This window comes from Neolamprologus brichardi, chromosome 23 (assembly GCF_056152115.1).
Source record: "Neolamprologus brichardi isolate AB-2024 chromosome 23, ASM5615211v1, whole genome shotgun sequence".
NCBI classification, from domain to species: domain Eukaryota; kingdom Metazoa; phylum Chordata; class Actinopteri; order Cichliformes; family Cichlidae; genus Neolamprologus; species Neolamprologus brichardi.
In genome coordinates this window covers 16985785-17013420 of record NC_142125.1, presented here as the reverse complement: position 1 = coordinate 17013420, position 27636 = coordinate 16985785, and the positions used below count along the sequence as shown (strand labels likewise).

Genomic DNA, 27636 nt, shown 5'->3' with positions numbered 1-27636 from the left:
TCAGCACAGAGTCACTGAGGAACCAGGAGACATGAGCATAAACCCAGGATAAAGGGTTTCAGTGAATGTGGTGTTGAAGGTGTGGAGGTGGATCAGAGTGTCAGAGGAGACTCTGTAGAAGGACAGAGTGCCAGCAGGACAGTCCACATACACTGCTACTCTGTTAGAGACAGAGGAGGAGGAGGAGGAGATGGATGTCTCTTTCTTATTGTGACAGACATAATGAGGACCATCGTCAGTGCAGTACAGACTCCAGGACTGATCATTGTTTCCAAACAAACAGTCATAACTGAGTCCTTTCCTTCTGATTTTGCTGTAACTGACTGATAGAAAAACTGTTATTCTCCACTCGACCTCCCAGTAACAGCGACCAGTCAGACCATTTCTACACAGCAACTGCTCATAAACATCAAATCTGTCTGGATGATCAGGATATGATTGAACCTCCTCCACACGTGTCACCTTCCTGTTGTTGTCAGACAGTTTGAGGTTTGTGTGTACTGTATTTGGGTCGATTGTGAGTTGACAGGAATCTGATGGAGAGAACAAACACAATCCAGCTGCAGTTATTGATCCATCATCTGTTCATTGATTGACACTTTGATCATGAGTCCTGATATCAGAGATGTGAATGAGTGATGCTTTGTTTTCATGAATCACATTAAAAGCACACTTACACTTCCTCAGACCTGGTCTCAACCATCGGACTCCAGCAGGCTCCACCCTAAAAGGAGGAGGGGAGTCAGACCAGCACAGTCTCTTTCAGCATGTACACATGGACATTACATCACTCTCATACACATACTGTTAGACACTAATAAAGGAACAGTCCAACATTTTCACAACTACACATCAATCCATATGTGGATCAAACTGTTGATGATCTGGCTTCTTATTGCTTTGATTTCTGAATCTAAAGAGTGAATGCATTTAAACCAGGAACCACAAATCTAGGCATTCAAAGTTGATAAAGTACCATGGAGTTTTGTAGGGTCAAGCATCACACCAAATCTGGTATATATTGTTTCTATTTTATACAGTACATCTTTGAAATTATACATTCCAGTTATGGCAGCACTTGGTGTGGTGATTAGCACTGTTGCCTCACAGCAAGAAGGTGCTGAGATCCATTCCATCACCTGGCCAGGTCCTTTCTATTTGGAGGTTGCACAGGTTCACTGTGGATTCCTCCCACAGCCCCACTGGCCAGCCCACTGAGGTGGCTGGTATTGGAAGAGGCAGGCTGGCCAGATCAGGCACTACAAGGAGTATTTTTGCAAGCACTAAAAGTGCATGAAAGATCAGCTCGCTTCTCGCGATGAACCCGCCTCTTTCAAGGATTTAGTTTCCCTTTCCCTCCAGATAAACAATGCCTGAGGAAGAGGGAAGCTGCGAAAAAAACAGACTCCACAGGCCATTTCCTCGCTGTCTTCGTGTTAACTTCCACTACACTACCAGTACAAACATCCACCCCAGTTATTGCCTCTTCAGTCACAGATTCTGTGCTGGAACCCATGCAAATTGGGCATTTCCAGCTCTCAACTGTTTTTAATGGTAAAAAAATGGCCTGCATTTGTATAGCGCTTTACACTACATTCAGTCATTGGCAAGCTACATTGTACATTGTAGCCACAGCTGCCCTGGGGCGCACCGACAGAGGCGAGGCTGCCGGACAGTGGCGACCACCACCACCAGTAGGCAAACATGGGGTTAGTATCTTGCCCAAGGATATTTGCGAGAGGATGCAGGAGAGGATGCAGAGTCAACCATCACTGGGATCGAACCACCGACCTTCTGATTAGTGGCTGACCTGCTCTGCCACCTGAGCTACAGCCACCCCATAATGTGGCTTGCCTGATCGCTTTCTAGTGTCCTGCCCCAAATGGTTAAAAAGCTCCACCTGCAGGTATGTTCTGGGATACAGGTGGGCAGATCAGTTACTAATATTAAACCCTGGCTACTGCTCCCTGTGTTTTTGCAGGATTACCAGGCTACTCCAACCCCTTCAGGCTCTCGCTGATTTCGGTGATGGACAGAGACTTGTTGATTGAGAGTTAGCTAAACAGTTGCACACTCCTCTCCTAGCACTCGAACTTCCCATACCACCCAAAGCTATTAATCATAATCAAAATAAATAATCAAGTGTCTGCCCAAATCACTCATCAAACTGAAACTGTCATGCTAGTTACATCCTGTAATAATAATAATAATAATAATAATAATAATAATGAACAGCCAGGAGAGTCACTTACCTTTTTCCCATTCAATTTTCCCAACTTATTCTCGGTTTCCACTGGTTAACTCTCATATAGAATGGCTCTAGATCTTACCTCCATCCCATTAGAGGACCGTGACCTACAGGAGGTGTTCAGCAAACAAAAGGCTAACTCACTACCAACCCACAAGACTGTATGACTTTCCCAGCGTTCAGGTCGCCAAGCAAAGCTTCAGCCATGTGGCTTTTTTTTCTCGTCGCCTAACCCCAGCCCAAAGAACTATGATGTAGGTGATGGAGCGTTAACTACTCGCTTAACCTTAAAAACCTTAAAAAAGTAGATTGAATTCAACTGTACACAACAGTTTTCCTTCCAAGAAACATTTCATTACTTATCTGTATAACAGAAGAAGTCACTTAGATGAGTGATAAAACATCTGGAAAAACTAAACTTTTGGGCATGTCTTTGCCTGTAATTCAGGAATTAAGAGATTTTTTTTATGTATAGATTTTTTTTTTTCAGTTATTGTTTCACTTGGCTTATTTTCAGCCTCTCTCAGAAGAAAACCAGTTTAAATTTTGTGCCAATCATCAGACAAAAAGTGAATTCACATCAGAGTGGAATTCATAAGATCAAAAGAATAAGCACTTAAAATTGTGTTCTGCAGGGGAATGGTAAGTTTCATATCCTCCCTCTCTCTTTTTAAATGTAACTCATAAAACAAGCAAAACTACAAATCTGTACAAGTTACAGATGTCCTTCTAGGTAAATATACACAACTCTTTTGAAGTGATTTGAACTGTGAGTTAAAGGAGATGCAGAAGATGCAGAGTCAACCATCACTGATGCAGTCTCTCCTGCATAAAGTTCAGTTGCTCGTTTTCCTGTGTGGGTGTCTGATGCCACAAAACACACTCAGAGCTATAACATCCTCCATGACTATGATATGGAACAGATGTGGGTGTGTCCTCATCTCCCAGAGGAATTCCAATTGTTGTCATAAAAAAAACCATGCACACACAAAAACACCTGAAAATATAAATATCAACCAAAAATCAGCAGTAACTTAATTACTTTATGAGGTCTGTGAAAATTATTTCCATATGATTTACAGTATATATCACAGCATCAAGGGTCTTTATAAGCACGGAGCATATTACTAAAGTGAATCAGTTTCAGCTTTTCCATCCATAAATCAATTCTCTTCTGCTTATCCTTTTCAGGGTCGCAGGAGCCTATCCAAGCTGTCTTAGGACGAGAGGCAGGGTACACCCTGGACAGGTCGCCAGTCTTTTGCAGGCCAAACACATAGACACAGACACACATAGAATCATTCCACATCGAAAGACCTCAGCCTGATGGTGGAATTGAACTCAGGACCTTGTCACGGTGAGTTAACAGTGCTAACCACTGTGCTGCCCAGTTTTGTTTTTCATTATGCATATTTCAGTAATAATTAAATTTCATTATCTGTATCTTTACCACACTTGACTAGGTGTAGGTACTGTAGGTGCAGTAAATGCTTAAATTATGCTCTTTGGAATATACTAGACATTCAATGTTAAGATTCAGCACACTGTGTTTGGATTTTGATTAAATTAATAAATATGTATGTAATATTATGTAAAAAATAAAATTACACACTATCCGTGATCATCATTTATGTCCAGTTCAGAATAAATGTGTGCACTCACATATTAAAATAAATAAAGTCAATAATATCTGCTAAGACTGGAGATAATATAAGGAATGAGAGAACTGACAGCTATTATTTAAATCAGCCTGTCTCAGTTCTTTTAATTCTAAGTATCATAAAGTAATGTGGTAACATGTGGACTGATGTGTTTACAGGCAGCATTTTAACCACTAGTTTAAAGGCTGTAGGTTGCACCCTTCGATCTAACACTGTAAAATGTAACAGGGCTCAGTGCTGGTTCTAATAGTCTGAGCTGCTTTAAGCTTTGTTTGTGAAGAGCACAGCAGCATGATCTTAAAAGAGTGGGTCTATGCGCTGTGACACTAGCATTAGCCATGTTAGCACGTTACCTTTAACACCTGGTCAGGCTGAGTCTAAAGGCGTACATTAGGAGGTTCAGCTCTCCATTTTACTATAGGGTCCCTTCATTCTTCACATGTCCATGTCGGGCAGAGAGTACATCTGAAGGCTGAATGGCCTTTTTGCAAGCACACACACTTTCTAGCATTGCAAAGCTATGAGTACAAATAGCAGTGTATAAAAATCCAGGCAACCAGCCTGTGCCTGTGAGTACCTTAAATCACGCTGCGTGGCTAGTTTGCATTGCTTCAGGGTTTTGGAAATGAGATAATCCAATAACCAATCTGATAGCTGATCCAATAGTTAATCCCAGAGCTAATCCGATACCTAATATAATATACTAATATATTAGCTAATCTGTGAGCTGACAGGAAAGGGAAATGGATTTTCAAATGAGGAGTGGAATTGCCTTTTCAAATACCAGAAAAAAATCTTGGATTTTTGAATCCATTTATTTATTTCTCTCTCTTTTAAAATATGTTTAATATAAATTAAATTTAAAACATCTGCATGAAACAAACAGGAAGTGTGTGAGAGAGACAGGGAATGTTTCTAAGTCTTCCTCCTCTATCAGATATTCTCTCCATACCTAAGAGCGTCCAGTCTCCAGCATGGATCCTTCAGTCCAGCCGAAAGCAGCTTCATTCCTGAGTCACCTGAATGATTGTAGCTCAGGTCCAGTTTTCTAAGTTGGAAGGGGTTGGAGCTCAGAGCTGAGGCCAGTGACGTACAGCCTTCCTCTGTGATCAGACAGCCTGACAGACTGCAGACACACAAAACAACAATCCACCTCTGAACAATGATTTTGTGTTTGTCATATACAATAATGTCTACCCATTTCTAACCATTCTATTTTATTTTATTTTATTTAAAAAGGACAATTTTCAACAGACAGTCATTGTCATGTCAAGCTTTTTTACACTATGAGCCAACCCACTAAATTATTAGAGAGAAAGCCCAAACTCTTAGACAATCTGCTTTGAGCAGCACTTGGTAACTGTGGAAAGGAAGAACTCCCTTATAAATAAAGATCCTTCCAATAACAACAGGCTCAGGAAGAGGTTTAAGGGATTATGGTAAATAGAAGAAATAAGCAGAGAGACGAGAACAAAACACAAATGAAGGAGAGAGGGGACAAAAGTTAAATATTAATTGAACTTTAAACTTCAAAGTTTAAATATTAAAGTTAAATAAGTTTTAGAAATACTGTAACTTGGCATTGTTGTTATTGCATCTTGTGTATTTTAATTTATATATATTTTTTACTTTCATGAACAAACTTGTTCATGAGCAAAACTGCTTATTTTTCTTGAGCAACAAACTCCTCAAATTCAATATTTGGATTGTAGCAAAATCTGAATTACGAATTTGTGGAACTGATACTAAAACTCTAAACTAAAACCTCCCATTTATGAAACACTGTCTTTTTTTTACTCTGTGAGTGAGAAATGAGAAGTTGTTTTTTTGGTGGATACTCGGAAATTGAATATAGTTCTGGCCTTCCAACCCATCTCTAATTGCCTGGCTGTCCTCACTCTCAACAGCACCATCAGAATCCACATTGCTGTTGTCTGAATCTGTTTTGAATCAGTGACGCGTGAGCAGAACAACTGAGAGGAACAGGCCTTTTGTTGGCTAAATTAATTCAGGTACATCAGCACAAACTCAACTACCACGTTGATTGTTGTAGAACAAATGGCCTGATTAAACAAAACATGCCACAAGAAACATAACCCGCACTGTACTTTTCTGTTACTAATTAAACAAAAAATTGACTGTAAAAATTCTTCTCACAGTACTTAGAACCTAATAGATGGATGGCTGCAAATTTGGCAGAGCCATGGCAGGGGGGGGCATAAAGGGATGAAAAGTGGGGGGGGGGGGGGGACAAGACACTTGGACACTGCTAGCACGGGCGCCTACAGAAACGCAAAGCAGGAGATGAAGCATCGCTGACTATGTTTCCAAACACACTTCATTCTAAGCCAAAGACTAGAAAATATGGTGAAGCATATCTTCACTTTGGCTTCACCTGCACAAGTGCCGAGGTAGGTCTCCCTGCATAATTGGTTTTCCCTTCGTTGGGAGCAGCACTGGGTTGTTTAAATCACGGACAAACAGTATCCCACATTCGTGATTTTTAGTTCACAAACACTTCTTGTAATGACTAACTACTCCTGACATTTTGGAGATATACATACTATACTATACTTTATACAGTAAAGTTACAGCGGGATAAAAATAATATCAGGCTGATCCTGCCACGATTTGTTCCCTCGGTTCAAATCACGGACAAACAGTATCCCACAGCTGTTTATGTTTTTAAACCTATTTTGCACAGAGAGGCACTTTTTGAAAAATGAATTGATAGCAATGTTGAATATTATTACACAGGAAAAAAAAAAAAAATACATGTAAAATAATTACACCGTGACGCCTCTGCCTTTGTAAACGGAGGGACAGTAACTGTGTATGCATATGTAAGCGTGTAAAACCTGCAGATAGTCAGATTAACAGTATTTTGTCTATATCTGCCATTCTGCAATTCATCTCATGTAAACAATAACGTGGCGCACAGCGTGACGTGAAAAAAGGCACATACCTTTGATGCTGCATGACAAACTCTGTATTCCTTGTCCACACGTAAACGCAAAAAAGGAGTTTTAAAAGTCTCAGTTTTCAGTGATTCGAAACGCCGTTTACGTGTGGACGAAACAGCTGCGTTTTCAAAAATACCCGTGTAGGTGTGGACGTAGCGTAAAAGAGTTTATTTTATTACTACCTGTAATTTATTGCAGATTACTTGTATTTGCTTAATTATTTACTAAATGTTTGAGGTGTGAAATAAACCGCAATGGAGCAAAATATGGGCGTGTGTGGTTGAAGGATGTGTGCGTGCGTGTGCGTGCACGCGGGGGGTGGGAGGCACGAACATTTTTTTTGTAAAACAAAGGGTGGCCCAGCAAAAAAGTTTGGGAACCACTAGGAGGTCCCTGAGGTCGTCTGATCAGGGCTTACTTGCTTTAAAACATACTAAGAAGAGAACTAAGGGGGACAGAGTTTTTGCCACTGTGGCCCCTAGACTGTGGAACTCTCTCCCCCAAACCTTAAGAACTGAGGGCTCAGCAGTTATTTTTTAAAAACAACTACTTTGTGATTCTGCCTAGAAAGGTGCTATATAAATAAAATTGTATTTATTAATTTATTTAATAATCTATCCAAAGTTAAATTAAAGGTCACTTGACAATTTTAAAACGCTTAGTTGTTTATCAAATAATATCATTCAGAACTGAAATGATCAGCAGTGAAATATTTCACTCCTGACCTGAGAGTTTCCAGTGTACAATGTGGACTCTGTAGGGCAGCAGACAGAAGCTTGACTCCTAAATCCTGTAGATCATTGTTACTCAGGTCCAGCTCTCTCAGACTACAGGACTGGGAGTTGAGAACTGAGGACAGGGCACCGCAGCTTCTCTCTGAGAGGTTACAGTGACTCAGTCTGAAAGAAAGAAAGAAACAAATGAAATCAGTCAAATAAAACAAAAATTTGAAAATATGTAAAAATCCTGTAAAACTACTAAAGACATAATTTCTGACTTGTGACTGGAAATGCAATCTTCTCAGATCCATTTGTACATTTTGATAGCACATGGCAACATTCAGACAATGTAAAACAGTAACACTTTAATTTTTTAAACTTGTTCTGGTAACATCTCCCCTCCTGAAAACAATCTCTCCTAGTAGCAACTATCACACCCGCAGCAAGCAAAAGATACAATATTTTCAACTGTCAGAGATTATTTAAATGACTGCAGCTATTGTTGCACCCGACCAGTGCAGCTAGTATTCACACAAGATCACAGGGGTAATGCAGGACTGAGCGCGAGGCCTGGGTTTTGAAGTTTAGTGACTTGCCATACATAAAATAACAGTTCAGAGATCACAAAATGATACTAATGTTACTGAAATTAATACCAGTGTCTCCACATGTGGAATTACACCTTTCAGCAGTTAATCCTACTAAGGTGTTTTTGCATCACCGAAACATCTTTGTTATGTGTCAGACTTCTAAAGAAAATACCTTAAATGAAATATAAATAACTCTAACACACAATTTTAAATGAAATAAATCACTTAAGAAAACAACATCACTATATCTCAGAAACCAAAATGATATCTCACTTATTCTGCTACCCAAAATCAGAGTCCTAAATAAAAGGCCACTTGACAAGGCTATAAAGCATAGTTGTTTATAGAGGAAAATCATTCAGACTGTAAATGATCAGCAGTGAAATATTTCACTCCTGACCTGAGAGTTTCCAGTGTACAGTGTGGACTCAGTAGAGCAGCAGACAGAAGTGTCACTCCTAAATCCTGTAGATCATTGTTACTCAGGTCCAGCTCTCTCAGACTACAGGACTGGGAGTTGAGAACTGAGGACAGGGCACCACAGCTTCTCTCTGAGAGGTTACAGTGACTCAGTCTGAAAAAAGAAACAAACAAACAAATGAAATCAATAAATAAAACAAAATTTGTGAAAAAATGTAAAAATGCCAACATGCAACACAATTAATGGTTAACAAAATAACTTCAATAAAACACAATTGCCCTTCTAGATCAGCACTTAGTCCTTTTAAGGTCCATTTCCCCAACCTTCTGATTCAGAAGACATGAATACAAACTGCAAATCTAATAAAAACATAATTTCTGACTTGTGATTAGAAACGTAATCTTCTCAGATCTATTTGTACAATTTAGAGCCAAGTGCACAGCCGAAACAGGAACATTCATAGCAACAAAGATGAGAGAAGACATCTTTTCAGTAAATATTATGCTGTCAGGAAAGGTAGGTAAATTCTAGTTGTTGCGGCTTTTTGGTAAGACATGATTTGTACTCTTCTGCTGCTTAGGGCTGGGCCATATCATACTGTTCACGATAATACTGGTATAATGTTAGGCAATGATAAGAAAATGAAATATTGCGATAGAATATAAGTAAAATGCGCATGCGCAGTGCATTTGTTTTCATACGCACATGTCAGAAAAAGCATGGCGGCGACGGAGAATGAGAAGGGCGAAAGCAGATCGTTGAATAAAACAGATGAACCAGAATAGGTTTGTTTAAAAACGGGGCCAACTTCAGTAGCGTGGAACTGGTGAGGTTCTCGTCTGTCAGATACCCACCAATTTTTGGTAGAACATGCACAGGGTCAAAGCGTTAGCGCCGTCCAGTCCCACGCACGGGGCGATCCGCGTTAACTTGCTAATGGTGATTTGCCATGTCATTTTAACGAGATTGCTGAGAGCACTAATTTTAATACTACTTTGTTAAGCTATGAAGCCGCACCGCTTGATTGATTGTCGGAGCATTATGGCTACCGTAGTCACGTGCCTCATGGAGTAATACCTACTGTGATTCAACATAATATTAGTATTGTGTGTGTATAACCTCTTTTTAAGTTTTGTGGACATTATACATGGTTATGCTCAGGATATGTCGGCCCATTTCCACTGTAACATTTTTATATAGCTTTAATGCACATAAAAAAACAGCTGCTTGTTTAAGTTAAAATACATTGTTTGGGGTTTTTTTTGCACTAATAAAGTTGTAGAGTTGTTAAGTATTTTGTCTCGCGTCAATTATATTGTCAGTTATATCATTATCGCAAATTTTCAAATATATATCATGATAAATATTTTTGGCCATATTGCCCTACCCTACTGCTGCTCTTTCTACACCTTGTGGATGAGTTGCTCTGATATCAAGAAACATGTACCTCATTCAAGTTTTTCCTCTAAACTAAAGTTTTTCCACACTCTATTCCAGCTACAAATCACAGGTGGAACCCTTCAAATCAAATCAAATCGATTTCTATAGCACTTTTAAAAGCAACAGAGTTGGCCAAAGTGCTTCGCAATTAGTTCAGAACATGACAAAACAATAGAAAAACAAATACAGATAAACGAGAGGAGGCAATGACAATGTATACAACATAAAAACAAGACAAAAATAGCAAACATAAAAAAGGCCTGATGGTACTCAAACTGAACTCGAATTAAAAGCCAACATAAAAAATTAAGTTTTAAGGCATGATTCTAAAGACTGACTAAACTCTGAAGTACGAATATCATCTGTCAAGTTAGTCCAGAGTCTAGGCACTGCAACTGCAAAGGCCCGATCTCCTCTACGCTTCAATCAAGACCTCGGTTGTACTAAGAGCATCTGGCTAGACAATGTCATTGCTCTTTAAATAGAAAAGAAAGAAATAACTGTGCCCATGTGGATCCTTATCATTCAAGATTGTGAAAAGATTCTATACTCAGAGAATATTGATGATTTCATATGACAGAGAAGATTTGGAAGATGCAGGAGGTGAAGATTTCTCAGAACACTAGGCACTTTGTCTTCACTGTATAAAGTAGGGAATTCAGAAAAGGAGGGAGAAGTGAGGAAATGGACACAAAGGAAATGTCTTGGGCAGACTCAAACTCAAGCACTGGAGTCACAACTCTAACCTTCAGTACATGGGTCACATACTCAGTAAACTATAGTAGCAGTCAGCAGTTTGTCAGTTAATTTGAAGACGATGAGAATGGCTATGAGCCAATCCAAAAACAACCTCATCAGCAGCCACGAAAGGGGAAAAAAGCATTGAGACTGAATGGTCTTCTTGCCCAAGGAGTGAGCCACTGTACTCATTGTACAGGCCATCCAAGCTGATTGAAACTTTTGATCCCAGATACCACCTGGAAAATCATCCAAATTAGGAGATTTTCCCTGATCTGAGTTGTGTTTTCAATTCAGTTGTAACAAAAGAAGAGCTGTTATCTGTGTGTCCACAGTAAACAGAAAGACAATGTACATGTGTAAAGTCCAAAATCATTAAAAGCAATGGAAAAGCTTATTTTGGATAGTGGTGCAGTTTATCATCAAAGGCTGGCAAAAAAGACACCATGTTGGCAATAAATGGCATGAAGTCTGAGTTGTTTTTGTATTTTTGTTTTTTGTGGGCGGATTATAATCTGGAGGAAATTTTATGGCAGCCATAGAAGAGACAACCAGGGAAAGTATGCTTAAGACGGAGCTAGAACTGCTCGTTTGAGATGCACCAAAGTCTGCACCAACAATTTGACAACTCCCACTTGGCAACAGTGTGAAGGAAAAACTCCAGGAGAATGAGGCTCAGGAGGTACAACCATCTGCTGTTAACAGTTTGGGGTGAGGGGAGAGCTCAGGTCAAGAATAGTAAACAAACACTGAAGCCCAAGGCACAGTGTAGTAAAAACTAATGATTAAATTCAAAACTGGTGCATGAACACATGGAAAGTAAAGTTTGTTTGGTTGTTTTTTTTTTTTTTAAAAGACCAGTAACACAGCAGCAGCACTAATAATGATACTGCCATAGTTTTTGGATGCTGCATCACAAGAACATTAAGTTTATGAGACATTAAAAAGGTTACAGTTGTGTTAGAGTAATTGCCATCCTTTGGGACACAAATTCTTACAAAGACGGAAAGTCTGATTAAATAAATTACAGACTCAACTGCATGATAAAAGTAGAGGGATCAGTACAAATGTACTTACACAGCTTTGTTGGAGGCTTTGGCCACTGGCAGTAGCCTCCGAAGAGCCTCCTCTGAAGCTGAGTATTTCTTCAGGTCAAATACATCCAGATCTTTTTCTGATGAGAGTAAGATGAAGACCAGAGCTGACCACTGAGCAGGAGACAGTTTATCTGTGGAAACACCTCCTGAAGTCAGTGACTGTTGGATCTCCTCTACTAGAGAACGATCATTCAGTTCATTCAGACAGTGGAACATATTTATGCTTTTCTCTGCAGACAGATTCATACTAAGCTTCTTCTTAATGTACTGGACTGTTTCCTGAATAGTCTGTGAGCTACTTAGTGTGTCTGGCAAAAAATTTCGTAGGAGAATCTGATTGGGCTGCATTGAAAGACCCAGGAGGAAGCGGAGGAACAAGTCCAGGTGTCCATTTGGACTCTGTAAGGCCTTGTCCACAGCACTCTGGTGGACATGCTGTAGTTTTGGTGCATTAAAAAATTTTGACCACCAGGACGATGTCTGTTGTTCTTCCAGCAGATTGACTGCAGAGTTGATGAAGGTCAGATGGACATGAAGAGCAGCCAGAAACTCCTGAACACTCAGATGGATGAAGCAGAACACCTTGTTCTGGTACAGTCCTCTCTCTTCTTTAAAGATCTGTGTGAACACTCCTGAGTACACTGAGGCTGCTCTGATATCGATGCCACACTTTGTCAGGTCAGATTCATAGAAGATCAGGTTTCCTTTCTGCAGCTGATCAAAAGCCAGTTTTCCCAAAGACTCAATCGTCTTCCTGCTCTCTGGAGTCCAGTGTGGGTCTGTCTCAGCTCCTCCATCATACTTGACCTTCCTTATTTTGGCCTGAACCACCAGGAAGTGGATGTACATCTCAGTCAGGGTCTTGGGCAGTGTTCCTTTCTCTCTGGTTTGCAGCACATCCTCCAGAACTGTAGCAGTGATCCAGCAGAAGACTGGGATGTGGCACATGATGTGGAGGCTTCGTGATGTCTTGATGTGGGAGATGATCCTGCTGGCCTGCTCCTCATCTCTGGATCTCTTCCTAAAGTACTCCTCCATCTGTGGATCAGTGTACCCTCTAATCTCTGTCACAATATTAACACATTGTGGAGGGATCTGATTGGCTGCTGCAGGTCGTGTGGTTATCCAGATGCGAGCAGAGGGAAGAAGGTACCCCCTGATGAGGTTTGTCAGCAGCACATTCACTGAAGTGGACTTGCAAGGGTCAGTCAGGATTGTAGTTTTGTGGAAGTCCAGAGGAATTCGAGACTCATCTAGACCATCAAAGATGAACACAACTTGGAAGTCTTCAAAGCTGCAAATTCCTGCTCTTTTGGTTTCAGTAAAGAAGTGATGAACAAGTTCCACCAAGCTGAACTTTTCCTCTTTCAGCACATTCAGCTCTCTGAAAGTGAATGGAAATATGAACTGGATGTCCTGGTTGGCTTTGTCTTCAGCCCAGTCCAGAGTGAACTTTTGTATTAAGATTGTTTTCCCAATACCAGTCACTCCTTTTGTCAGCACTGTTCTGATTGGTTCATGTCTTCCAGGTGAGTCTTTAAAGATGTCTTCTTGCCTGATTTTTGTTTCTGGTCTGGCAGGTTTCTTGAACGCAGTTTCAATCATTCTGGCCTCATGTTCATCATTGATCTCTGCAGTCTCTCCCTCTGTGATGTAGAGCTCTGTGTGGATCTGATTCAGAAGCGTTGGGTTTCCTGCTTTAGCAACCCCCTCAAACACACACTGGAACTTCTCCTTCAGGTTAGATTTGAGTTTAAACTGACAGTTTTGAAGATCCTCTGAATTTAAAACAGGAAACAAGATGATTAGTGTAATCCATTTTATATAGAATGAAGAATAATACAATACACACACACACACACACACATACATATTATATATATATATATATATATATATATATATATATATATATATATATATATATATATATATATATATATATATATATACATACAGTGGGGCAAAAAAGTATTTAGTCAGCCACCGATTGTGCAAGTTCCCCCACTTAAAATGATGACAGAGGTCAGTAATTTGCACCAGAGGTACACTTCAACTGTGAGAGACAGAATGTGAAAAAAAAATCCATGAATTAACATGGTAGGATTTGTAAAGAATTTATTCGTAAATCAGGGTGGAAAATAAGTATTTGGTCAATAACAAAAATACAACTCAATACTTTGTAACATAACCTTTGTTGGCAATAACAGAGGTCAAACGTTTACTATAGGTCTTTACCAGGTTTGCACACACAGTAGCTGGTATTTTGGCCCATTCCTCCATGCAGATCTTCTCAAGAGCAGTGATGTTTTGGGGCTGTCGCCGAGCAACACGGACTTTCAACTCCCGCCACAGATTTTCTATGGGGTTGAGGTCTGGAGACTGGCCAGGCCACTCCAGGACTTTCAAATGCTTCTTACGGAGCCACTCCTTTGTTGCCCGGGCGGTGTGTTTTGGATCACTGTCATGTTGGAAGACCCAGCCTCGTTTCATCTTCAAAGTTCTCACTGATGGAAGGAGGTTTTGGCTCAAAATCTCACGATACTTGGCCCCATTCATTCTGTCCTTAACACGGATCAGTCGTCCTGTCCCCTTGGCAGAAAAACAGCCCCATAGCATGATGTTTCCACCCCCATGCTTCACAGTAGGTATGGTGTTCTTGGGATGCAACTCAGTATTCTTCTTCCTCCAAACACGACGAGTTGAGTTTATACCAAAAAGTTCTACTTTGGTTTCATCTGACCACATGACATTCTCCCAATCCTCTGCTGTATCATCCATGTGCTCTCTGGCAAACTTCAGACGGGCCTGGACATGCACTGGCTTCAGCAGCGGAACACGTCTGGCACTGCGGGATTTGATTCCCTGCCGTTGTAGTGTGTTACTGATGGTGACCTTTGTTACTTTGGTCCCAGCTCTCTGCAGGTCATTCACCAGGTCCCCCCGTGTGGTTCTGGGATCTTTGCTCACCGTTCTCATGATCATTTTGACCCCACGGGATGAGATCTTGCGTGGAGCCCCAGATCGAGGGAGATTATCAGTGGTCTTGTATGTCTTCCATTTTCTGATGATTGCTCCCACAGTTGATTTTTTCACACCAAGCTGCTTGCCTATTGTAGATTCACTCTTCCCAGTCTGGTGCAGGTCTACAATTCTTTTCCTGGTGTCCTTCGAAAGCTCTTTGGTCTTGGCCATGGCGGAGTTTGGAGTCTGACTGGTTGAGGCTGTGGACAGGTGTCTTTTATACAGATGATGAGGTCAAACAGGTACCATTCATACAGGTAACGAGTGGGGGACAGAAAAGCTTCTTACAGAAGACGTTACAGGTCTGTGAGAGCCAGGGATTTTCCTTGTTTGAGGTGACCAAATACTTATTTTCCACCCTGATTTACGAATAAATTCTTTACAAATCCTACCATGTGAATTCATGGATTTTTTTTTCACATTCTGTCTCTCACAGTTGAAGTGTACCTCTGGTGCAAATTACTGACCTCTGTCATCATTTTAAGTGGGGGAACTTGCACAATCGGTGGCTGACTAAATACTTTTTTGCCCCACTGTATATATATATATATATATATATATATATGTATATATGTGTGTGTCTGTGTGTGTGTATACATACACACATGCATACATACATACGTGTTTAGACCATTATTATACAGCACTAAATCACAACAATAGTCGCCTCAAGGTGAGACCAAGTAATACCTCTTGTTGCACTCATTACCTCTTATCCACCTTTAAAGCCAGACACTCCACTTAATGCTCAAGCTTATGTAGAAAGTTACACATGTTTTACTAGAGTGGGGCAAGACTGCAATTTGGGTCACCTGTCATGGTGCAACTGTGACTGTGACAGGCAACTCAGCCTCTTACTAAAAAGATTGGTTTGTAAACCATAGCACTGGTGGAATACAATGCTTGCAAAGAGATAACTATGGGATTTGAGTCACCATTTTTCTAGTGGGTCACAACAAATGTGAATATAGATTGGATTAACTCTCTGTATTATATTCAACAGCGTGTCCTGAATCATACCAGAGATACAGAAAAAGGGACTCTGAACAGCTGCATGCTGCATCACTCATGGTTTGGCAGAATAGAATGGCACTGGACATTTTGTTAGCTGAGAAAGGGGGTGTTTGCAGAATGTTTAGTAGCAGCTGTTGCACATTCATCCCAAACAACACCTCTCCAGATGGCTCTGTGACACGTTGGCAGAAGAACTAGCTGAAATTCTGGGATCAATTATCCATTTAAGGACTTCCAAGACCAATGGTTTCGAAGCCAGATAACACACACCAATTAGTTAAACTGCAGGAATGTCTTAAAGACATAAAGACTTGGATGGCCGCTAACTTTCTGCTTCTTAATTCAGATAAAACTGAGGTTATTGTACTCGGCCCTGAAAAGCTTAGAAATATGGTATCTAACCAGATTCTTACTCTGGATGGCATTACCTTGGCCTCCAGTAACACTGTGAGGAACCTTGGAGTCATTTTTGACCAGGATATGTCCTTTAACGCACATATTAAACAAATATGTAAGACTGCGTTCTTCCATTTGCGCAACATCTCTAAAGTTAGAAATATCCTGTCTCAGAGTGACGCTGAAAAACTAGTTCATGCATTTATTACTTCCAAGCTGGACTACTGTAATTCATTATTATCAGGATGTCCAAAAAACTCACTGAAAAGCCTTCAGCTAATCCAAAATGCTGCAGCAAGAGTCCTGACAGGGACTAGAAAGAGAGAGCATATTTCTCCTGTTTTGGCTTCCCTTCATTGGCTTCCTGTTAAATCCAGAAGTAAATTCAGAATCCTGCTCCTCACATACAAGGTCTTAAATAATCAGGCCCCATCTTATCTTAATGACCTTATAGTACCATATCACCCTATTAGAGCACTTCGCTCCCGCTCTGCAGGCCTACTTGTTGTTCCTAGAGTATTTAAAAGTAGAATGGGAGGGAGAGCCTTCAGTTTTCACGCCCCTCTTCTGTGGAACCAGCTTCCAGTTTGGATTCAGGAGACAGACATTATCTCTACTTTTAAGATTAGGCTTAAAACTTTCCTTTTTGCGAAAGCATATAGTTAGGGCTGGACCAGGTGACCCTGAATCCTCCCTTAGTTATGCTGCAATACACGTAGGCTGCCGGGGGATTCCCATGATGCATTGAGTTTTTCCTTTCCAGTCACCTTTCTCACTCACTATGTGTTAATAGACCTCTCTGCATTGAATCATATCTGTTATTAACCTCCGTCTCTCTTCCACAGCATGTCTTTTATCCTGTCTTCCTTCTCTCACCCCAACCGGTTGCAGTAGATGGCCGACCCTTCCTGAGCCTGGTTCTGCCGGAGGTTTCTTCCTGTTAAAAGGGAGTTTTTCCTTCCCACTGTCGCCAAAGTGCTTGCTCATAGGGGGTCATATGATTGTTGGGTTTTTCTCTGTATCTATGAAGCGCCTTGAGGCGACTTTTGTTGTGATTTGGCGCTATATAAATAAAATTGAATTGAATTGAATTGAATTGAAAGTAGAACGGTCTAATCTCTTCTCTCTTAGTATCTATTGCAGTTACAGCCGCCTTGCTGATGCTGTGTGGCTGCTGCCACATTCCATTTATTTGAGCACCTATTCCCCGACTAATTGACACAGCGCTTACCAAGACCAATTACATGAATGACCAACTCTGTCTGGCTGATGAAGATGTCTCATATGACATCTTAGCATATGCTGGATTGTAACGTGTTGAAAACTGATAAGGATAAGGAGATACATGGACTTAATTAATCATAAATAAACACAGCATTGCTTTTATTAAAAAACGCTAAAAGAGTTAAGTTGTTTGAGTCTGTTGTGTTATACCACATATGATGAACCAGCTAAACATAGCACATACCTGTCGCCATGACATTCTTTCCCACTATTAACTCTATCCTAAACATCTCGTCATATGGCGAAGGAATTCCTGGTGTTGTGTCACTAGGAGGAGGGGGTAACTGCATAAAGAGTGACAGACAGAATTCCCCAATTTGAGGTTCCTGAATAGACTGTGTACATTCTGTGACTCCTTTTTGTAAGATAAAGTAAAGCTTCGCCTCTGCTCTGTCTCTGTTTGTCTTATCTTATTTTTCTAACAGGGTGTGACAGGGGAATTTCTGCGACTCTTGTTTGCAAATACTTTTAAACTCATTTAGGCTAGATGTAACCATCAGGCAGCCATTTTCAGGTCACTACAGAGATGTTTGACAGGGTTGAAGTCAGCTCTCACTGGGTTACTCTCAGACATTTGCGGAGCTGTTCCTAAGCCACAGCTGTGATGTCCTCGCTGTGTACTTAGGGTCATTGTTGTTTTGGAAGTTTTACCTTCAGCACTATGGAGGAGGCCTTCATTAAGGATATCTTTGTACCATACAGCTTTCCATCAACCTGGACCAGTCTCCCAGTCCTTGCAGCTGAAATACACCACCACAGCATGATGCTACCCCCACCGTGCTTTGCTGTTGGGATAGTATCGGGTAGATGATGAGTGATGCCTGGTTTCTTCCAGAGAAAGACTTTAGAATTGAAGCCAAACAGGTTAATCTTGATTTTATTAAAGCAGAAAGTCTTGTTCCTCACAGTCCGAGAGTCCTTCAGGTGCTTTTTTGAAAACTCCAAATGGGCTTTCATGTGTTTTGCACTGAGGAGAGGCCTGTGTCTAACAACTCTGCCATAAAGCCGAAATCTGTGGCAGTGCTGCAGTGATTGTTGTCCTTCTGGAACATAGTCCCATCTTCACAGAGGCTCTGTGGAGCTCAGAGTGAATTTCAGGCTCTTGGTCATCTCTCTCACTAGGATAATCTTGGGAGAATCCTTGTAGTCTCTACCATTAGAGAATTATAAAGGCAAGAGGTTTTCTGTGGCCTCCTCCACATCTGTGCATTGCAACAACCCTATCTCTTAGGTTTGACTTCATGGCTTTGCTCTGATTTGTCAGCTGTGATGTCTTCTATAGAGAGGGGTGTACCTTTCCAAAACATAATCAATCAATTTTTATTGTACTACAAGTGGCTTCCACTCAAGGTGTAGAAACTTCTAAGCAGTCAAGAAAAGCGGAAAGCCTGAATGCTTATCTAAAGATTGTTTTTCTGATATTTTTTTTAATTAAAAAAAATTTGGAATCATGTTTTCAGTTTGTCATTATGATGTATTGAGTAAAGACTACTAAAAAAAAAAAAATATTCAAGAGATTGTAGCATCATGGTCTAAAAGTGAAGCAAAAAGAAAGCTTCGGATCAGAAGTGCTGGTATAACTCACAAACTCACATCCTAAAGCAGAAAACCCATAATCTGACTAAAATGATGTCTCACTAATGTAGAAGATCTTAATTTAGCCTGAAGAGACAGTTTGTTTGTCAAGACATCTTAATATTCATCAATGGTTGAAGTAAATAAGAACAACCCTAGGTTTCCCTTTAGCATTTTAGCCAAGCTGACAGAAAGTCAGATCCCTGTTGAGCCAAGATTTCCTTTAAACTTAACTAGTAATGAGTTAATAAATTTCTTCACAAATAAAATTTTAACCATGAGAGAAAATCTATCAGTCTATCTCTATTGATCAGCTACATACCACAGGCCTTCAAGCTGGCAGTTGTTAAACAATTAGTTAAAAAATCATCACTTGACCCAACTGTCTTAGCTAGACATAGGCAAATATCCAACCTTCCTTTTATTTCCAAATTTTTTGAAAAAGAGTAGTTGTAAAACAGCTAACTGATATAGGACTGCTTTCTTCCATTTGTGCTCTAAGATCAGAAACAGAGTGACTTTCAGAGTGAAGCTGAAAAAGTAGTTCATGCATTTATTACTCTTAGGCTGGACTACTGTAATTCTTTCTGAAAAGCCTTCAGTTGATCCAAAATGCTGCAGCAAGAGTCCTGACAGGGACTAGAAAGAGAGAGCAGATTTGTCATAAATTGGCTTCCCTTCATTGACTCCCTGTTAAATCCGCAAATAAAAAACCTGCTACTCACATACAACATCTTAAATAATCAGGCCAATCTTATCTAAATTACCTTATAGTGCCATATAACCCAGTTAGAGCACCCAGTTAGTCGTCTCATTGTTAAAGCTTTCTATGTATAATTGTATAAGTGTATAAATAGGGTCTGTACCTTAAAATATATAGCCGCCTGAGGTGACAGGAGACGGCTGGATTTTATGTGAATTCCAATCAGAGTGTTGAGAGATATCACTGGCTTTCAGAAGAAAGGTGTGGGTGAAACTGTGCGGGATGTACAGAGGGTAAACAAGTTTGTGGCGGGACGTGGTTTGTGCCACGGCTGCAGGGCAGGCTGACACACACCAGAACCTCATCATGCCTCCCTTGCATGAGCACCAGATTATAAAATCTGGTAGCTCGGCTTGGGTCCTTGCCGACAGTGCCACTGGCCCCAGTGGTGTCCCTCTACTGTGCACTTGAGGGACCTGCTCAGCCTGAGCCAGAGGTCTGCACACAGGAGGCACCTGCTCAGCCCAAGACGGAGGTCAGCATGCAAGAGGGACTTGTTCAGCCCGATCCGGAGGTCAGTGAGCCCTCTGGTCCTGCCTTGTCCAGTCCTGCCTCGTCTGGTCCTGCGTGCTGGCCACCTGCCAAGCTGCCTCTTAGCCTAGGGTCATGTCCACGCCTGCTGTGACACCGCCACTTTCCACACAGTTGCCCCACAAACCAACCTGCATATCACACCTACTCAGGTGAGAAGAGAGCTGGGGAGGCTCAGACAGGGGAAAGCAGCAGGACCCAACAGCATCGATCAATCAATCAATCAATCAATGCTTTATTTATATAGCACATTTGAAGACCAGAGGTCATCAGTCCCAGAGTGTTGAAAGCCTGTGCTAGGCAGCTTTGTGGAGTACTCCATCACCTATACAACCTGAGCCTGCACTTCCAGAGAGTCCCAGTGCTATAGAAAACATCATCCCTGGTGACTACAGGTCTGTAGGACTGACCTCTCATATTACGAAGGTTTTGGAGAGATTTATCCTGGAGCACCTCAGACCCCTGGTGAGCAAGTCACAAGACCCTCTGCAGTTTGCATACCAGCCCCACTTGGGAGTGGGCAATGCAGTGATACATACTCCTTCCTTGATGGACCCACCACCACAGTTCAGATAATGTTCTTTGACTTCTCTAGCGCCTTTAACCGTTAAAACCGGTCAGAGCAGCACGCTCCGTTTTGCATAACTATTTTTAAATCCCGGTAGATCTGCAACCACGTAAGCTAGCGCAATAATTTTTTTTGCATATGAAACCGGAGGAGTTGTACTTACATCTTATGCCATCAGCTTGTCCTAGGTCACGGTTTCCTTCCACATATAGCTTTGCAAAAACTGCATAAAAAGCACTTGCAGCAACAAAAACATAATATTCCAGAAACACGCTTTGCCGATCCGATCAGCTGTTCTTAACACTTCCTATGTCCATCAGCGCGAACTATCACATGTCCGCCATGACCTGACCAAAACCGGATGTGATGTCATTTTGCGGAAATGTAGTTTTTTGCCTTCAGAGCCTTATGAGCCTATACTGTTTTTTAAAAAAAGTTATGTTTGACTTTATGACTTTCTGTATCATTTCTGGGATGTTTAGGACTCAAATTGCACTGCTGGAAATAGTTTATTTTGATGCATATGCTGTTTTTTTGCAAATTTGCATCATAATATTTATTTTTGTTTTTCCTGCAGTGTATAAAAAATGGTGTATTTCAAAAATAAAAATATAAAGACACTCAAAATAAATTCCCTGTGATGGGAAACTATTTTGTGCAACTTTTTTGTATTTACAGTTTTGAGGGATAAGCCTCTTAAATTTCTCTAACTAGAAATATATGTTAAAAAGACAAAAACGATTTTCAATTTTTTTGTAGTTAATTGCACTAAATTTATGTAATTACTATGCACTTAATGCATACATATTATTAAAATTTGGGCTACAATGGTTGTATTGATGTATAGCAACTTGAAATGCTCCCAAAAATGGCACTACAGCATGTAAAAATATAATATAAGCTCTGGCAGACTTGGTTCTATGGTAGGTCTTAAAGGGTTAACACAGTCCGGCCCAGGCTGTTGAGGGAGAAGTTGGAAGACATGTAAGTGGAGGCTCCACTGGTCCAGTTGATCAGCGACTACCTGACAGGCAGGCCGCAGTTTGTAAGATGGGAGAGCTGTGTGTCAGAGAAGCTGAAAAACAACATCGGAGCACCCCAGGGAACTCTTATCCCTTTCCTCTTCACCATCTATATGACCAACTTCAAATAGATCACAGAAACTTGTCTCCTCCAGAAATTCTCTGATGACACAGCCATTATTGGAAGTGTGGAGATGGGATGGGAAGAGGAGTACAGAAGACCGATTGATCGCTTTGTGAAGTGGTGTGAGGTGAACCACCTGCAGTTGAATGTGGCCAAATCAAACGAGCTGGTGGTGGAATTTGGCAGAAACGGCTCCTGACCCTCCCCTGTCTGCATTGGTGGGTCTGATATCAAAATAGTCACATCCTGTTAGCGAAGTTCCCTCTAAATTTTAATGTGTCTGAGCAAACACACAAACTACCTGAGTGTTCCCTTGGACCACTATGAGCAACATCAGACGTGTGCACTGTGGCCACACCCATTGCATCCATCCAAGTTACATGGTTTATTAAAAGAATAAAATTACAGCATTTACATTTCTGTTAGAATACTTTTAATTAGGTACTTTAGCACACTTATAATGAAAATTTTAAAAAAAAATTGTTCATGACCTGTGTAGTATGTTAACACTATTGGAAGTAAAAATAAATTGAACAAAAATTTCAAAAACACACATAAAGCTCTGATTTGTATTATGAGTATGAGTCTGTGTGAAGCTCCTGCTGTGCACTGGGTGAGATTGTCCGACTGTCGTCTGTGAGTGAGTCCTGTGACTTTTTCTCTGCAAAATACAGTATATAATGACGATTGTTGTGCAAGTTACTTTGAAAAAGTAATTAACTATAGCAACTAGTTACTTCTTCAAAAAAGTAACTGAAAACAACAAAGTTATATGCAGCTATTTATCTAAAAATGCAGGAAATATGGGTTTTTATTATATAAACATTTCAAACTATTTACAGAACAATCAGGTGTTCTCGTCAAATAAGATGCCACACAAATTATTTATGCCATTCCAAAAATAATTTCATTCCACTATAAGATAAAGGAGAACATCACAAGCCTGATACCTGCAGGTCTGACAGCAGGAGGTGTATCACTCATCCTGTTTTCCACCTGGAGACAGCGTTTACACTCTAATTTGCCTTTGGTGTCTTTTTGCCAGCAACTGTGACATTCAGCACTCTCCTCATTGTTCTGACACACAAAAAAACTCTTATTGACTACACTACACACTAACTACACAACACACCAACTTTAGACAAATCTCCCACATCTCAAATCTCTCTCTCTCTCTCTCTATCACTTTTTTGCTTTCTCGCTGCCATCACTCCTAAACACCTAAATGCCATGTTGCCATATCATTTTTTGATTGGTCGACATGGTACATTTTTCCACCAATAGGAAAGGATGGTGTTTTTTTTTTTTGTTTGTTTTTGCTCACAAGCGGAGAGTGCTTTTGAGGGCTTTCCTTAGAAAATGCAGTTTTTACCATTTCTTCCCGCAGTAAACATAAACAACAATAGTATTCAGGAAAACTGAACTCTGGTTTTTCGTGGCCTGTCAACACAATTTAAAAACAGGCATATAGTTTGAAGTCCACACTTTTTACACAAAAAATTAGAATTGGGGTTGTCTTGGGTGGACATAACATCTTGTTGCTATGTCACCGTAAATTGGTCATGCTATTGGTATACCATGAATACTTTTTCTCCTCAGCCAATCAGCAATGCGATCAATTGGATCACAGGCTGGAGTGGTCTGCCAGTGGTCTGAGCTGGCTTTACTTTCTACAAAGGCTCAGATCCTTCAGTGTATACAGCAGGCTGCTCTATATGTTTTATCAGTCTGTTATTGCGAACACCATCTTCTTTGCGATGGCGTGCAGGCACCCAAGCAAAGGATGCAAATAGACTGAACAAACTCATCAGGAAGGTTGAGTCTGTTGTTGGCATGAAGCTTGCCACCCTGGATGAGGTGATCAGTGACAGAATGCTGGCAAGATTGCTGGCAATCATGGACAATAAGTCCCATCCCCTCCATAACACACTGGATAATCTGAAGAGAAATTTCAGCAACAAGTTCCTTCAACCTCGCTGTCTGAGGGAACGTTACAGGAAATCGTTTCTTCTGCTGCTATCAGAATCTTTAATTCCTCCACTTAGGTCAGGTCCACACATGTGGAACAGAATTAATTACACCTCAATGCAGCCTGTCACTTTTGTACACCACAAGATATATTTCCACACATACTTGTCCTTTTATATTTATTGTATATTTATATTTATACCTTTATCTTTATATTTATCTATTTATCTTAATATTCATCTATCATAACTCTGCTTCTACACTCATTTTATAGGAGTGCGTGTTGTTTGTTGTGTATTTGCTGCTGTGACAACTCAATTTCCATCTGGAATTAATAAAGTTTCTGATTCCGAATCAGGTTTTAGAAAGACCTCATCTTCAACTTGCCATTTAATGGACATTTTGGGGGGTTGTTATTTGCTTTGATAATTTTAAACAAATAGCATAATGGACAGCACAGTGTTAAAATATTTCTTTAAATCTTTTGTTATATAATTTTACTTATTTAATTATTTCTAAAATCTCTGGTTTAAAATTAAAAGTAATTTGAAAACATAAAGAGTAAATGTTTGAATGTTTTATAAAGTCATTGTACAATTTTCTAAAATTATGGCTTGTAAGACTATTTCAGATTCCAAATATGTTAGATGCTTTTCTAGATTTTTTTCTAATCTGCTATGAACTATCCTCACATCTCATCTAAAGCTCTGTAACCCTCCCTTTTAATGTTGTTTGCTGTTACGCCCAGTGAAATAAAGTTAGAGATTATTAAACCAGCCAGCTGTTCATTCATTAGAGCCCAGGCTTACAGTCATACAGCAGAGCTACAGTGAGGCTACAGAGACACCACATTGAAACAATCAAAGCTCTCATTGTTCAGCTCAGGCTTCATGTGTTTCTGCTTTATTATTATCTACTGAGACAAACTAATGTATTCTTACCTTCTGATGAAACTGTTGAAGCTTCCTGGGCTGGGGGAATTCCTGTTGGGGAAAGTGCACTTTGAATCGTAAACTGGTCTTTTTAAAAATGACAACCTGCGTGGCATCAGAAATATATAAATATAACAAGTCATACTGTAATAGTTTGATACATTTCATAAAATAAACTGTGACAATGTCATGTCTGCATACCGTACTAAATGTTTAATGTGTCTTTTTCCTCTGACTGACCTTCATTCATCTTCTCTAAAATCAACCTCGCCCCCTGCATCACACGGTCTGAATATGCCTGCACCATCACTTCTACTGTTTTCAGTCTGTCTGCGTTCTCCAGCTGGTACTTGTAGAGTTTGGGGAAGTCATCTCCAGGTTCATACTGCAGGTAAAAGTGGAAAAGCTTCAGCTCCTCCTCTCCCATTTTCTTCAGCATTTCCAGCAGCTGCACTGGTAAGGCCTTCTCCATCTCTGACCTGTAAAACATAAAACATAAAACATAAAACATAAAACTAAAAGCTAAAAACGTAGATGTGATGAGATCACATCTACGTTTTTAGCTTTTAGTATACTTCACAGTGCCCTCTAGTTGTCATGTATATTTTACCTAATGTAACTTCAACTCTAACAATGCTGTTAATATATAAATTAAAGAAATACTTATCGAATTAAACTTTCAACAGAAAACAAAGAGGGCTCACAATCTTTAGAAAACAACTTAAAATCAACTGACATTTCTACAAATCATATAACTTAAGTGTGTGAATGGGTGGATGACTGGATGTGTAAAGCGCTTTGGGGTCCTTAGGGACTAGTAAAGCGCTATACAAATACAGGCCATTTACCATTTACCACTTATTAAAAAATAGAAATATGAATGAAAAAATTAAGTCAAATAAATAAAATAAAAGTACAAGACTCCAGCAGAAAAAGATAAGCACGCTAATTAGTTTTTAATCAGGATTTATACACTGGTTTAAAAGAGGTTTCTAAATCTGCTCTAGAATCAGAAATGTGGTACTAAGGAGGAATTTATAATAATTACAGTTAAAATATATTTTAAATTACCAACAACATGATGATATCATAACTCTGGTCCTTGGAGGACAAGGGTATCAGCCAAGCTTCAACTTAGAACCACTGACAGCTGCACACACAGTGTCATCGTTCCCCTGTCCTCACTAGCATGACCAGCCAGTTTGTTTTTGTTTTCCCTCCATCCCAACTTCCCATCCCTTCTCCTTACTGTTTAGAGGAGTTCTGCGATTGGGTCCTGTCATTCTGCCGTCTGGGCAAAACTTGACACACAGACCCTGAACTGATGCACTTATGCTACAACAGCGCACAACTGTTTGTCCTCTGACATCCAGCAAAACCTGAAAGACCTGAGTGGAAGTTCCTCCCTACACTGTGTTTGAAGCAAAGCACAAAGGAGACACCTGCTGGAGCAGCTGGAGTCCTACACATGCTCAGCCTCTTCACTACAGAAACATCTCCTATAACATCCATTCTTTACACTCTGACTGCTGCGTTTGTGGAAACACTCGAACACACACCGCTTCACATATGATCATGGAAACGTGTATGAAAAAGAGCTGAGCTGATATTAAACCTGATGGAGGATTTATTCACAAACACTGACTCACCAACAACATTTAGACACACCTGTCTGCAGGAGAACAACTATCACCCTTTGACGCGTCACTCTTGAGAGACACACAGGTGAGTTCAGGTTCATGTTTGAGTGTCTGGTGGTTCCTAAAAAAGTTCAGATCTTCAATAAAAGGTTAATCACATATTACTTATATTATCGACATTAGCAAACCTTTTCCCACTTGGCTCTCTTTGTTCCAATGTATTAATTAGCTTTTTCACTTGGGCACTCTGTAAGGACACACAGCTGGGTTCAGGTTTGAGTTTCTGATGGATCCTAAAAAAATATATAAAGAAATTAATAAATATAAAAAAAAAATACAAAAAAACAAAAAAAATATAGCCAAGGTGTAGACACAGTTTAGATGTGATGTAAATGCAAGACATGTTAATACTGACATTAACTTACTTTTTCTGAAATGGTCGTGTTGGTTCAAATTTCTTGATGATATCCTTCACTTTGTCACCCTTTAAGGACACACAGCTGGGTGGAGGTCCAGGTTGGTTCCTGTGAATAATGATGGAGCAGTGATGTGAGTGCTGAGCTGCGACATGGAGAAGAGTCATGGACAGTTAGAGATGGTCATCTCACCTCTGATCTTTTGTCTGGCTCTCATGTTCCCCACACAGAGTGGTTTTAGATGGAGGGACTCCCTCCTCTCGGTCCTCACACTGATCCATGCTGCTGAATTCACATCCACATCAGCTCACACACACTTCTACCGTCACCTGCAGACGAAACACAAATCATTCATGTGCACAACAACTGAGAACTGCAGAGGTCATGTCTGATGTGTTGGATTAACCTGCACTCCATCTGAGACACAGCTTTCATCAGTTCACCATTACAGTTCACAGAGCCAACTTCAGCCTCCAAACCCCTCCATTACTGTAGTCCTACA

The 27636-nt window shown here is 40.3% G+C and overlaps 1 protein-coding gene across 1 annotated transcript; it reads right to left on the bottom strand.

Moving 5' to 3' along the window:
- On the bottom strand, window positions 1–27415 carry LOC148096030 (NLR family CARD domain-containing protein 3-like). Its single transcript, XM_087836003.1, has 11 exons — window positions 27327–27415; window positions 27144–27242; window positions 26907–27011; window positions 25319–25557; window positions 25088–25129; window positions 11858–13655; window positions 8582–8755; window positions 7598–7771; window positions 4862–5035; window positions 678–724; window positions 1–533 (listed from the first exon to the last, which is right to left on the bottom strand). The coding sequence occupies exons 1-11, from the start codon at window positions 27413–27415 to the stop codon at window positions 1–3; spliced, it is 3474 nt and encodes a 1157-aa protein (XP_087692129.1).
- Between the last annotated feature and the right edge of the window lie 221 nt (window positions 27416–27636).

What these genes read in the sequence shown, in the direction of transcription:
- LOC148096030 (XM_087836003.1), bottom strand. Translation starts at nt 27,415, where the DNA reads ATGGATCAGTGTGAGGACCGAGAGGAGGGAGTCCCTCCATCTAAAACC. An exon ending in ACACGACCATTTCAGAAAAA is followed by an intron (nt 27,012 to 27,143) that starts GTAAGTTAATGT and finishes ATATTTTTTTAG; the next exon opens with GATCCATCAGAAACTCAAAC. An exon ending in TGTACACTGGAAACTCTCAG is followed by an intron (nt 5,036 to 7,597) that starts GTCAGGAGTGAA and finishes GTGTGTCTGCAG; the next exon opens with TCTGTCAGGCTGTCTGATCA.